General features: G+C 41.1%; 1 protein-coding gene across 4 annotated transcripts in view; it reads right to left on the bottom strand.

Moving 5' to 3' along the window:
- TBX15 (T-box transcription factor 15) overlaps positions 1-12812 on the bottom strand; it is a 115065-nt gene that overhangs the window by 18481 nt on the left and 83772 nt on the right. For all 4 annotated transcript variants that reach the window (XM_010344072.3, XM_074381186.1, XM_074381187.1 and 1 more), the window contains exon 7: positions 1173-1270. In XM_010344072.3, the coding sequence (XP_010342374.1) occupies positions 1173-1270 (98 nt within the window). The remainder of the gene's footprint in view (positions 1-1172; positions 1271-12812) is intronic.

Genomic DNA, 12812 nt, shown 5'->3' with positions numbered 1-12812 from the left:
GTGACTTTAAACGCACTATCTCATTTAATTCAAGAATTCTATTTGATTCTATTTTTCTATATAATGTGGAAGTTAAAACTGGGTGTCAGAAAAGCTGAGGGACTTGACCAAGCTTACAAAGCTAGAAAGGACCCATGATGAAAGCCTAGCATAGACCTCGCCTGACTCCAGAGTCTATGCTTCTGATCACTACACTCACCTTAAAATCTGACAGTTTTCAGCAATTTAAGTTACAAACCTAATTCAGTGTTCAAAACATTAGGAGTTCCCCTCATGCAATATAATATATTATCAAGTTCTAGGATGGGTTTCCAAATGGCAGAACCACAAATTGAAAAGTGAGGCTTCCATTAATGGCAGCCATTGGATGGAACAAAATGAGGTCTGTCTGTAAATCCTGACCAAATATCATCTTCGATCGGGAGGCTGAAGGAAACTCATCAGCATCTGACTCTGGGGAGCTTCCACCCAGGTGCCCAGGTAGATGGGTGCTGTGGCTGGGAAAGCCACAGGCTGGACTGAGAAAATGAGTTGAAATAGATCATGACCCATCTGGCCACAGGTTTTCCAACCTGAGCCACAAGGGAAGAAAATCGATAAATTGGATAAAAAGTATGAAGCTCAAAGCAGTAAGGGGAAAGTCCATTGAGCCCACCAACTGAAAGGGGTGTTGTTTTAGATAAGGAAAAAAGGAATAATGCAAGTAGCAAGGTTCAGATAGACTTTCAACAGCCCACTCTTCACTGTGAGACCTGATAAAATTTATTCATTCCCATTGTCCAGAGCTAAGTTTTTGCTCATCACAAAGCCAGAATAAGAAAACTGATAAGGCTACCATGAGGAATAAATGAAGTAATTAAGAAGATCTCTTCAAATACCAAGGCCTACGTGAATGCTTAGCAATATTAATATCATCATTATCATAAATATATAACCGCACTCTTAGGAAGGGAGAGAGCATTTTGAGTGCCAGATGAAATGCTGCCTCTGGACCCAGCCTGTTTGCACAAGTGCTGATGCTCTGGTTATTTACAGAGCTCCTAAGTCCTCTTCATTCCAGGAGAACTGGTATAACCCATATCTGGCCTGAGGCCAGATATGCTACATTCGGGTCAGCTCCCACTCTGTCCCTGGCCCTGTCACTAAGCAGAGGCCCTGCTCCAGGGCCTTACCTTGCTGCTTCTGCATGGTGGTGAAGTCTTCGAAGGTGAGTGTGCGCACAGGAGGTCTCCAGAACGCGTACGTCTCCATGATGGCTTCAAGTCCAGTTCTGATGGGAGAAAAGCCAGCAAAGGAAGTTATAAATAATCTCAAGAAATATGTTGACTTTTTAAAGATCCAGAGTTGGTCTGTCAAACAAGTAATAAAAGCATAGATAGCGAGAGCTATCACTGTCAGAGTAAATTAGTCTGGAAAACACCAAGGTACAGTGATGCTGGACTGCAGGAGGAATAACAAATTAATCTAATTCAGATCATTTGAAAGCAAATGTATAACTATGATGGAATTTTATTCTGACCCTCTTTTAAAGGAGGCTTGGTCTGCAGGGGGGGAAAAAGCTGGTAAGTGTTAAAGGTCAAGGCCACTAGTATCATAAGTGCAACTGAGCAGAAAGTAACATTGATTGTTTATCTGGCACAGAACGATGTTGACATCAATGCAACAGTGCACTGGCACTGCCTGACCCAGAGTCAACTCCTCACCTTGGGTATGTACAGAATCAATGGCACTGTCAAACTGCTGTGGTTGTAAAACCTTCTCTTTTTTTTTTTTTTTTTTTTTTTGAGACAGAATCTTACTCTGTCACTAGGTGCCAGGCTGGAGTGCAATGACACGATCTCGGCTCACTGCAACCTCCACCACCTCCCAGGTTCAAGCAATTCTCCTGCCTCAGCCTCCCTTGTAGCTGGGACTACAGGCGCATGCCACCATGCCCAGCTGATTTTTGTATTTTTTTAGTAGAGAGGAGGTTTCACTGTGTTGGCCAGGATGGTCTCGATCTCTTGACCTCATGATCCGCCCACCTCCGCCTCCCAAAGTGCTGAGATTTCAGGCGTTAGCCACCACACCCAGCCTATAAAGGCTTCTTAAATCAATAGAGATGCGTAAGGCAACAGAAATAAAAGGCGAGGTAAGCAATGAAATAGACTTGGGTACCTGCTGCAATAAGATACACGTACCTGAAGATAAAGAAAGGGCTTGGTCTCAGAAATTATACTTCAGGCAAAAAGACTAATACATTTCTCTAAACATGTATCTACATTCTGGTAACCTAATAATCAGTCTTGTCTTTGACCATCACAAACTTTCAGAGTTCAGGAAGTATCCAATATTTTACAAGTACATTTCTTTAAGCCTTCTGGTTCATTTATATTCAAAATTCTATAAATTGGACTATGTGCACACTGTCTTTTTTAACCTTCAGTTAACTATGTCTCTAACACATATGTGAGGTGCTGATATGCATCATTTTCACATGATTATTAAGGTTATCGCAGACATATTCTGGTTTTTTTGTTTGTTTGTTTTTTGTTTTTTATATAGGTTTAGTGACTTTCCCAAGATCACACGGAAAGGGGACTGAAGTCTAGGTCTTTGACACCAAGTGTAGGTTCTTTCTACACACCACACTAACTCTAAGCCTTTCCCATCATCATATAGTGAACCAGTCTTTTGCTTAGTCATCCAAAAAGAACACACAAATACAAACATTGCCCTGCTGGATCAAATTCACAAGGAGAACCACACCCTAGTGTTCAACCTCAACAGAGATGGTTTATAGAGGCACAACTATTTCATGCTCATTTCAAACTCATTGTCATCAAGTGAGTAGCTTCAGGGTCATAGTTTTCAAAGCCTTAGATAGAGACAAATTTGGGGCTATGTGTTTGTTCTTAGCAGGTGGGAGACAGGGGACTAGAACATTCGCTTTTTGAGCTTTTTGTTTATTTATTTATTTTTTTCAAAGACCTAGTGGATTGTGTTTTAAGATTGCACAGGGACAGAAAAACTGGAGAAATTGAAAGTGGCAAAAATACTGGGGACGTTGCCACGTTCAAAACACAGCACAGGGTTCCACAATAAGTATCCCTGGTTTTGCAATGAAGTGTTGCAAACACTCAGACATATTCTTACTGATATCCATACCCTCAAAACAAAATATCAGCTGGGGCTTTGTGTGAAGCTTTGAACACAGCTTCTAAATTCTGATTTTTCTTTAAAACTAGCTGCTTCATGTAACTAAATAGAGGAAGGAGAAGTATGGGAACTATGGGAAAGGTGGGAGGAAAACGGGAAAGAGCAGATGGCCTAAGTCTTTTGATTGCAAAGTCCCTGGAAGGTGAGTGGTATCGCATCCCTTCCTGAAATGGATACGCTTTTCCTTTTGAGATAAAACTTCTGATGCCTGTGCCTCTTTCTTGGTAACATATTTCCAGAGTTCTCTTCAGTCTTACATAACAAGAAGCAAGAAATTTTATTTTAGGTGAGAACAAATATCCTTTTCTTATCAACAACTATAAGACACCCTGAGGTTCTTCTCAGATGAACTGCTGATACACTGATTGACTGTTCATGTTGGAAAATGTCCTCACTTGCACAGTTAACTTTCTAAAGTCTTCCCTGGAATCTTGGAGGCTTTAAATACACCAACGTTGGCAAATGAAACTCTGTATTTTAAGAAGAGGTTCAGAGAAGAGAGTGTTGCATGGTGTTTATTAGCTGTTAATCTGTTAGAAGTAAGAATAGGAGATATCCCCAGTCACTCTACGTTAATGCTGAATACAGTACATGAAACTATTTGTGGAGAGAAAGAGCCCAGGCCATTAGGGAGTTCAGAATAATAAGGGGATAGATAGATAAAGCCACACTGAGCCTGGATGGATAGAAGAAATAGATCGGCCAGGCTTAGGTCTTACTGCTTTGTTTCGGAATGTTGGCCACCCACCAGAATATCTTAGGATTCTCTTCAATGGCACAGGCGGCTTATTGAAAATGGCAGGGTCTTTATTGTTCCACCTCCTAGTTCATTCTTCCCAGGAACATATACTGATGAGGAGGACAAAATATTAGCTCAAGGACAAAGAACAGTCCCTTCTCAGTTCATAATAAAGCAATAGAAGACTACGAAATGGCAATAATATACTGATACGCTGCCAATATTTTGTTTGTTGAGTAAACGGAAAATGAACTTCATTATCTACCCTAGTTCATTTTGTGCTGCTATTACCTACCACATGCTAGGTAATTTATAAACAATAAAGTTTATTTAGCTCACTGTTCTGGAGGCTGAGAAGTCCAACAGCATGGTGCTGGCACTTGGTAGGGGCCTTTGTGCTGAGTCATATATGGTAAAAGAGATGAAAGGTCAAGAGAAGGCAAGAAAGAAAGGGACCAAACTCATTTGTTTTTTAATCAGGAACATATTCCTGTATTCATTAGCCTACTCTCTTGATAATTGCATTAATTCATTCATAAGGCAGAGCTCAAAGAGCCTAATCAATCACCTCTTAAAGGTCCCACCTCTCAACATTGTTGTATTGCAGATTAAGTCTGCAACACACAAACTTTGGGGGACATATTCAAACCACAGAAGTTTCATTTTCATAATAGGCAAAACTACTGTGACAAAAGTGTAAATAGTTTTGTTTTATTTAAGCAGCAAACTCTATATAGGATAATGACCATTTATTCATAAATTGAAATCTAAAGTCCATCTACAAGAATGGAGTTGCAGAATCACAGATTTTAAATCTAGGAAGAATCTTGGATGTCATCTACTGTACCTCTGATGATACTATCTTGAATGGTTATCCACCTCTGCTGGTATATATCCCCAGGAAGATTTTCATTTTATTGATAGATCTGATATAACTTTCAGCCTCTGGTTTCATTATGAATAAGTAAATAGTGAGAGTGACAGGCATTTCCCACAAGTAGTCCACCCGCCACATCCTCAGCAAGGATACTTTTTCCCTAGCTAAGGAACATAATGTACAACAGGCACATGTGGACACATATGTAATCCATTCAGGGGTCTATCACAACAAGGATCAATTTGGTAGTGAAATTGTGTGGGAAGGGTTATGGCTCCAAAAAACAATAATGGCTAAGACAACACATGCCTAACCACACCTTATTAATCCACAGTGGGTCTATCTCTTATAAATATATCCTATATAGCATATATATAAATTATTCTATAATAGAAATGATTCTATAATATATATTATCCTACAGAGAATAATACTTGTCTCATAGACCTATATTATTGAATTCATGTACTTTGTATTTATGTATTCAGCTTTTTAGAAAAATTAATCCTATTTATGTATCATATCCCACCTTCTTTATTTGTCTGCAACCCTAATAAGCTTCGTTGGATAAATCTAATTATTAGAAGGTCCTAGTTCTATATACCAATATTTGGTGTAGTCCCATGCATGGCAAGATTAAACAATTCACCTCTCTCTACCACTGGTATGTTTGCACCTCAAGGGCTTAGATACCACATTCTTCTATGCCCAGTTTTCTAGCACAGTGCTGGTTACATGGTGAGATCTCCAATGATCTACATTGAACTAATAAGGAGAGGAATAAATGCTTTATTGCTGAGTCATTCTTACATTTTAGTGAGCATTCACTTTTTTAAGTCGAAAACTTAGGAGCACAACTTGGTATAAAATAAACTCTCTGAAGACAGAAGAGATCCTCCAGTACTAGAGATTTGGGAATTGTTTCTATAGCTGATCATGATTGTGCCTTCATTAACTTCAGGCTCAGAGAGATTTGCAGTTTCCTTGTTTCATTCCATTCCAGCCATGGAACTTCTGAGCTTCAGCAGAGTCTGAGTTCCCTTGCAGGGGTGAATCACTTCATGCCCCATCTTTTTGTATGAAAGTTCTTGCTAACCACCTATTAACATCTTCAGCCAGTTGGGTGTCTAGTCAAAATTTACCCTGTGATACACGTTGTTTACTCATTTCTCATCATTTTACCCTAGTTTTGTAAAATTTTATCTCCAAGTTTTTAAAAGTGAATTCATTGTCTGATGGGTAGAAAAGGCAGCCTTAGGTAATGGTATGCCATTAACGTGCTCCACGTGGTGAACCTCTTCAGGTCTGCTCAACACCAGAGACCTGATATCATCTCTGAGATTTCCAACCAGAGATGGTCAGATTGGCAAGTGTCCCCCTCTGGCTCGCTTTTCCCTGTTTGCTCTCGTGACAACATGGGCCTTATCCAAACCACCTTTGTCCAGTGCTTTGGCTGTAATCACCTCTCTGGTTTCTAGGCCTCTTCCCTTTAGTCTTTTCAGTCTGCTCACTGGCCAAACCAACAGAATGTGCTGAAGAGAAGGGGAAAGAGGAAGAAGAGAAAGCAAGCCAAGGACCTCTTTTGCAAATTGATGATGCCTTGAAATCAACTTATTTGTAAGAACAGCCAGACTACAGAAAAAACATCCTTCCAACATTTTCAATGCAAAAAAGATGGCAGGATCATTCCTTCAAAGTTGAACAAATACTTGATAAGTATAACAACAATTATAATAACTTTCACAGCCCTACTTGGTAGGATGCCAATGCATATTTCTGTTTTTCATATGTCTGGAGATAGAGAGTTGCTTTTTTTTTTTTTTTTTTTTTTTTGAGTCAGAGTTTCACTGTTGTTACCCAGGCTGGAATGCAATGGCGCAATCTTGGCTCACTACAACCTCCGCCTACTGGGTTCAAGTAATTCTCCTGCCTCAGCCTCCCGAGTAGCCAGGACTACAGGCTTGAGCCACCATGTCCAGCTAACTATTGTATTTTTAGTAGAGACGGGGTTTCACTATGTTGACCAGGATGGTCTCAGTCTCTTGACCTCGTGATCTGCCCACCTTGGCCTCCCAAAGTGCTGGGATTACAGGCGTGAGCCACCACGCCCGGCCCAGGGAGTTGCTTTTTAATGTTTCATTTGTTTATTTTCTCTTTAGTTCTGACTTTCTTAACTTTTATCCTTCCCCATACTATTTGCTGGTGATACCGGTAACAAAGGGTACATAAGCTATGGTTGATAAGGCCATTGGCCATCTCTCAGTAGAAGATATCAAGGGACTAAGGGAAGTCTACTGAGACAAAGTCTTGAAGTAATAAAAGAGTTGTCCAACCAAAAAAAACTTACATGCTAAGTTCAGGAAATATAGAAATAAACAGACAAAAAAGATACAGTGTCTCTACCCTTTATAAGTGTCCTTTTTTTTAAAAGGAGCAAGACATAAATGACTGCTTTCCGAACTGTGCAGTAAATGTTACTCTGAAGCCATGTATGCCAAGTTGCCATGGAACATCGAGCAAGAAACACTTAATACACATAAAAAACTCAAGGAAGATTCCACAAAAGGCCAGTTATTTAAGCTTAATATTAAAGAGTACTCAGCAGTTTTCCATCCAGACAAGAGGCAAGTTTTTCTAGCAGACTTAACAGTATGTGCAAAGACTTGGGGGTATGCAAGGGAAGCCATGCGTTGGGGACTGAAAATAGTTCAGGGTGACTGGAGCCTACGGTACAGAATGGGGAGGGTGGTAGACATCATGAACATTTACTCCACATTAGCTGCTTAGGTTTTATCCCATTTCTTTTTCCTCTTTTTTTCCCGTTCTTTGATCTGATCCCCTTTTTTTCCCTTGCAGGATTTGAAAGAACATTTAACTAGAATATACTATTCCTTCAGATAGAGTTATCACATCTCAACATTCGTAGATTTTTCTTGCTTGGTTGAGGTAAGGCCAAACCTTCCTCCATACTTCCTTCTCCTTCACTGGGTCTAAAACAGAATTACTCAGATCAAATTATCCAGACGACTCAGGAATTTTGTTGTCCAGGGATATTCTGAAAGATCTCCCAGCAGAGGTGTGCAAATTGACTAAAAACCAAACCGTCATTCAGAACTTGGCTTTAGATAGTACCGTAAGTATACCTACGTGATGAAGTCACTGTCATTCATGTGCCCTGCAATGGTCTGGGAGAACAAGTGTTCAATGGACAGATGCCTGGAGTTGAGTTAAAATTGTCCCTTACCCAGTTATTCCCGACTTGAGAACCCTGTCCTTCCCTGGAGTCTGAATCAGTAGTGATGGCAGTCCATAAAGAGTTTTCACTGACTCAAGAAGTGTAATTATAACCCATGATAACATAAAGTTGTCTAACTAGAATATTAGGTTTCTTTGCATTTGACTGAAATGGTCTAACTTTGATTTGATCACATGAGGGACAAATTAGCATCATGGTTTAGAGCACAGGCTCTGGGGCTGGATTAACTGGCTTCAAACTGTAACTCTACTGTCTATTAGTGCAACCTCGACCAAGTTATATAACCTCCTCATATCTAAGTCTGCCTATCTCTAAAATGGAGGTAATCATAATACTTCCTCCTAACTGTGATTTAATAAATGCAGGCTGATTAAAGACAAAAATGTATCAGAACAACAGAGGAAACATAATGAAAGTTTGAGGACCATTGGTCTAACTCAAGCAAAAGAATTCCAGCCATTTTGCTCAGATTGTGTGACCTGTAATAGAATATATTCTTACTTCACCGGAATCCAAAATTCTGTCAGCCCTCTGGCTCTGGATTAAATGTGGAAGGAGCTGTCTGGTACCTAATTCCATTTTTTCATTGTCTTCTCAAAGAAATAAAAACACGTCCCTCAAGTCTCTGTAGGCCTCATTATCTTGCAGATATTTCAGACTCCAATATGTTAGCCATTAAAAAGACGTCACTGTGTTCAATGACACTATCCCTGGGCAGAAGCCATAGCTAACAAAGTGAGTGCCAACTTTCTCTGGCAAGGCCACACAGCCAAGAGGACAATGGTGGAAAAGCCTCACGACAAGGGAGAGAGAACAAATAAGGCAGAAAAAATGTGAAGTACTGGTGAAAAGACCACAAGACAAAGAATACGACAAATAATTATGGCCCACATGACAAGGAAGAGTCCAGCTGGGTCCTCTGCCGGAATCCAGCCCAGGGCCAGCTACCTTGAACTGTAGACGCAGCAGTGCCTGATAGAGTGTCCAGCACTGATTGCTTCCATAGATCTGTTAAATGGCAGAAGCCACCCATGCCAGGGATAACAAAAGAGTATGCGAAATCTACAGGGCGCTGGTAAGATTGCCAGGAAAGAGCAGGAAGAGATTGGCTGGAAAAATATACCCAATGGCTTTAGGGAAACCAAATGAAAATACAGAAATTGAAAGTGAGGGAGACACTTGGGATGTCCTGCTGGTTGAATGAAAGACAAGTGGTCAGTTCACGAGTTCTAAGCTCACTCCATGAGCCTTCAGGAGTGACAAGGAGCCCGAGGTGGACAAAGATACAATTTCTGCTGACTAGCCAGCTGTGCCTAGCAGAAGGGAATGAAATCATTCTCTGGATGCTGTCATTGGCTGGATTTACAAATTCTGAAAGCTAGTACCTCATCGTATTCAGTCTTACCATCAGTAAAAGAGGCAATAGTACATCGATGTCATCAACTTGGAGATAAAAATGGACAACCTGGACTACAGGTTCTCTACGAAATAATGATTACTATTGTTTGTATATTTATGATTTGAATGGCTAGAAATATATGAGGTTCAACTGCATGAAATTGATAGCATTTTGCTATTTTTGACTTATAAATGCAGTAATTTTCTGTGTTTAACTTAATAGATAAAGGTATAGATAAGATTTGAGTTACCTGGTTATAATAGAGAACTCTATTAGCAAATTTTAACTGAGATCCACCATACACTCTTTCTCCTCCCATTCCCAAAGACACGTTGTTTCAAATTTCAGCAAAAACAAACTGGCCCTGGGGTTCATTTGTAGCTGACTTTTTCTTGCTCCTTTTTTCCTTCTGTTAATATTAGGAACTTTGATGCTTCGCCTCACATTCTACCTTCTATTGGGTGTTATGAGGAAGGGCTGGCCCTCCAACAGGGGACTCCTGTTTGTACCCAAGAGAGGTGGTTCTTTATAAACATGGCCATGGGACAGCAACTGCTGAAGAGGGGGTCACAGGAAAGCTCCTTACTCCCAAATATTTTCCCCACCTCCATTAGGGAGTAATTCTTTCTCTCAGGTTAACTATCAACCTCATTAAACATCCTCTTTCAGTGAGCAAATGTATCCATTCCCGGAATGCACTGATGGCTCATGTTTAGATCAGCATCCCCTGACATGTTACGTAAAAGGATGCTGGGCACCAAGAAGGACTTCCACCAGCCACATTCCCAGCAAACAGCACTGCCAGCTGCAAACACTCGAGGAAGGAGCTCAGACTCAGATTTCTTCTCCCACTTCATCTTGCAAGCCCTATTGTTTCTTCAGTGATGGGCAACTCATTAAAACTACTTACTCGTATAAAACAACTTCCTCGTGATACAGAGCCTGCCACTGGCTCCTTTCTGATAGATTCTAAGTTACAGAATTTGAATGTTCTGGCTCAGGCCTCCAATGGTGGATTCCAAAGAGAAAAACATACCCTTCTAAAAAGTTGTACTAATTCCCTGGGCTACAGAAGGGCCATTCCACTTGGGCCCCATCATAGAACCAATAGCAGTGGCTTCAGGGTGTCATGCCAGCTAGAAACATCTGGAGGACACTGTCACATGGGACAGTCCCCCCTGCAGCTGTACTAGATGCAATGGAGGCTAGGGGAAATCCCAGAGTCTCTCACTCCATGGCACTTTTAAGACAAGTTCAAAGAACCCCTAACTACCCAGACAAACCGTAATCTTAATCATCTCCTTTTTATGTATGTGTTTGCTTTGGAGGAAGTCCCTGAGAATTATATAAAATTTCCCAAGCTGACTTGGGCTTTCTGTAAAATCTTGGCAGCCACTCTATCAGGGACAAAGCTTTCACATCAGATGTGGGCCAAAAGATGCAGGGTCTCTTTCCTTCTACAACTTTGGTTATCTCTTTAATATGCAGGGTCTTGGAAGCTGTCATGCTCCTTCTAGCTGAGCACAGCGGACTCTCCAGGTGTGTGTGTGCTGATGCACCTCCCAAGAGCACTTCTCGACGATTAGACCCAATGCAAAGGCTCTTGCTTCTCTTCAGCTTCAGGATCTTTGTCTCCTCTTTGATGCAGGCTCCAAAGACACCATTGTCTTTGGAGTGGGTGGCCATCCTCAAAGACATAATTTTACCTCTCAGTTCACTACTGGGTGGTCTCTCTCAACCAAATCTCATTCTGCATTAGCTCAGTCTCTGGGAACCATTTCTTTCCCGAAGCTCACAGGCACTGAAAATTGCAAGGTATTCTTCTCCAGAGAGCCAGAACACACAGACATACTCCCGCTATCCAGAGTCAGATCAGATGGACTCCAGGGTGTGTGTGTCTAATCTACAGTTAGGCTAAATCAATGTCTTACAGCAGCTATCAGTCTCCAACTTTCATCAAAATGGCCATTAATCTTTAAACTAAGCCTATTTAGAGATTCGCTCTTTCTTCCTTTTTTATGTGGTGTTCAAAACTAGCTTCTCACTGCTGCTCTACCTGATTTGCCCCTAGTTGGAATAAGACTTTCTCTCTCTAGAGCTGCTGGTTTTTAATTTCTGTGACACTCATCAACACCTTTTTACTGTTTGTAGCTGAAGGAAAAATTGTATTTTATTCATTATTCCTGGCACTCTGGGAAAAGAATACAAGAATAGAAACCTGAAATAGGTGCAGTCTTAGTCTTCCAGGAGTTTATATTCTAGTAGAGGGCAGAGGCCAGGAGCACTGAGCGCAAAACCAAAAAGAAAAAAAAAAAAAAAAAAAAACTCAAGCTGAGAAAAGCTGTTTTTCCCTGGGAACAGGAAAGTGTTACTGTCTACTGTCACCCACAGTAGGAGGAGTCTCCCAGAGGCAATCCTGGGATATTGTGCCTGAGAGCTAGGCCTGATAATAAGCGAACACTGCCCCACCTCCCACATATGCACATAAAACCAGATTGGGGCCACACAATTTCTAAGAAATCTACAAGTAGAAACAACCTAGAACAAAAAAAAAAGACAATTTCCCTCCCGTTGCAGAGAAAATGCCTGGAAGCAAAATCTGTCAGTGATTTCACTCTAGAAGAAATGGCCATCTGCTATTCTTCCCCACAATGTGAACACACACATACACCCCCCCATCTCTCTCTCCCTCTTTCTATCTCACACACACATACATATACAGGTATACTTACACATGTACACACTCACACGTACACACATTCACATATTTATGAATACTTACACATACACACATAGACACACACTCACACACATACAGGCTTACTTGTACATACACACACTCAACATTCAAACACACACATGCGTGCATGCTCCCAGTGAAGACTTCTCATGAGGGGCATAATTACTCGGTCATGAAAAGTAGCAGTTCCATAAGTCAAATCTGAAGGGCAGAGGCCTTCCCATGCTTCTCGCCTGCCACTTCCTAAAGAAGCAGGGAGAACTACAACAGGCAGTAATGATGGTGGCACCGCACGGCTGAAACCTGGACTCACTGGGGTTCCCACTGGGGCCCTACACAGTCCAGTGAAGATCACCTCTTGTTTCATCCAAGCTCAGAATCTATTCTGTGGAAGATACAGGAGCCTAATGCCATGGAGAGCGGAATACATTTTCTATAGATAAAGGTGTTGGGGAGTTGTAGCATAGGTGAGAAGGTTGAATGAGCTGACTAGAACTCCCCTGAAATAAGCTGACGCCTGGGATATGCAGGCCTCCTCTGCTAGGCTTTCCACATAATGGGAAAACAGCTGGGAATATATTTTCCGCAGACAAGCAGGCAAGA

Source organism: Saimiri boliviensis, chromosome 11 (assembly GCF_048565385.1).
Source record: "Saimiri boliviensis isolate mSaiBol1 chromosome 11, mSaiBol1.pri, whole genome shotgun sequence".
Classification (NCBI taxonomy): domain Eukaryota; kingdom Metazoa; phylum Chordata; class Mammalia; order Primates; family Cebidae; genus Saimiri; species Saimiri boliviensis.
This window is presented reverse-complemented; position numbering and strand designations above follow the sequence as displayed.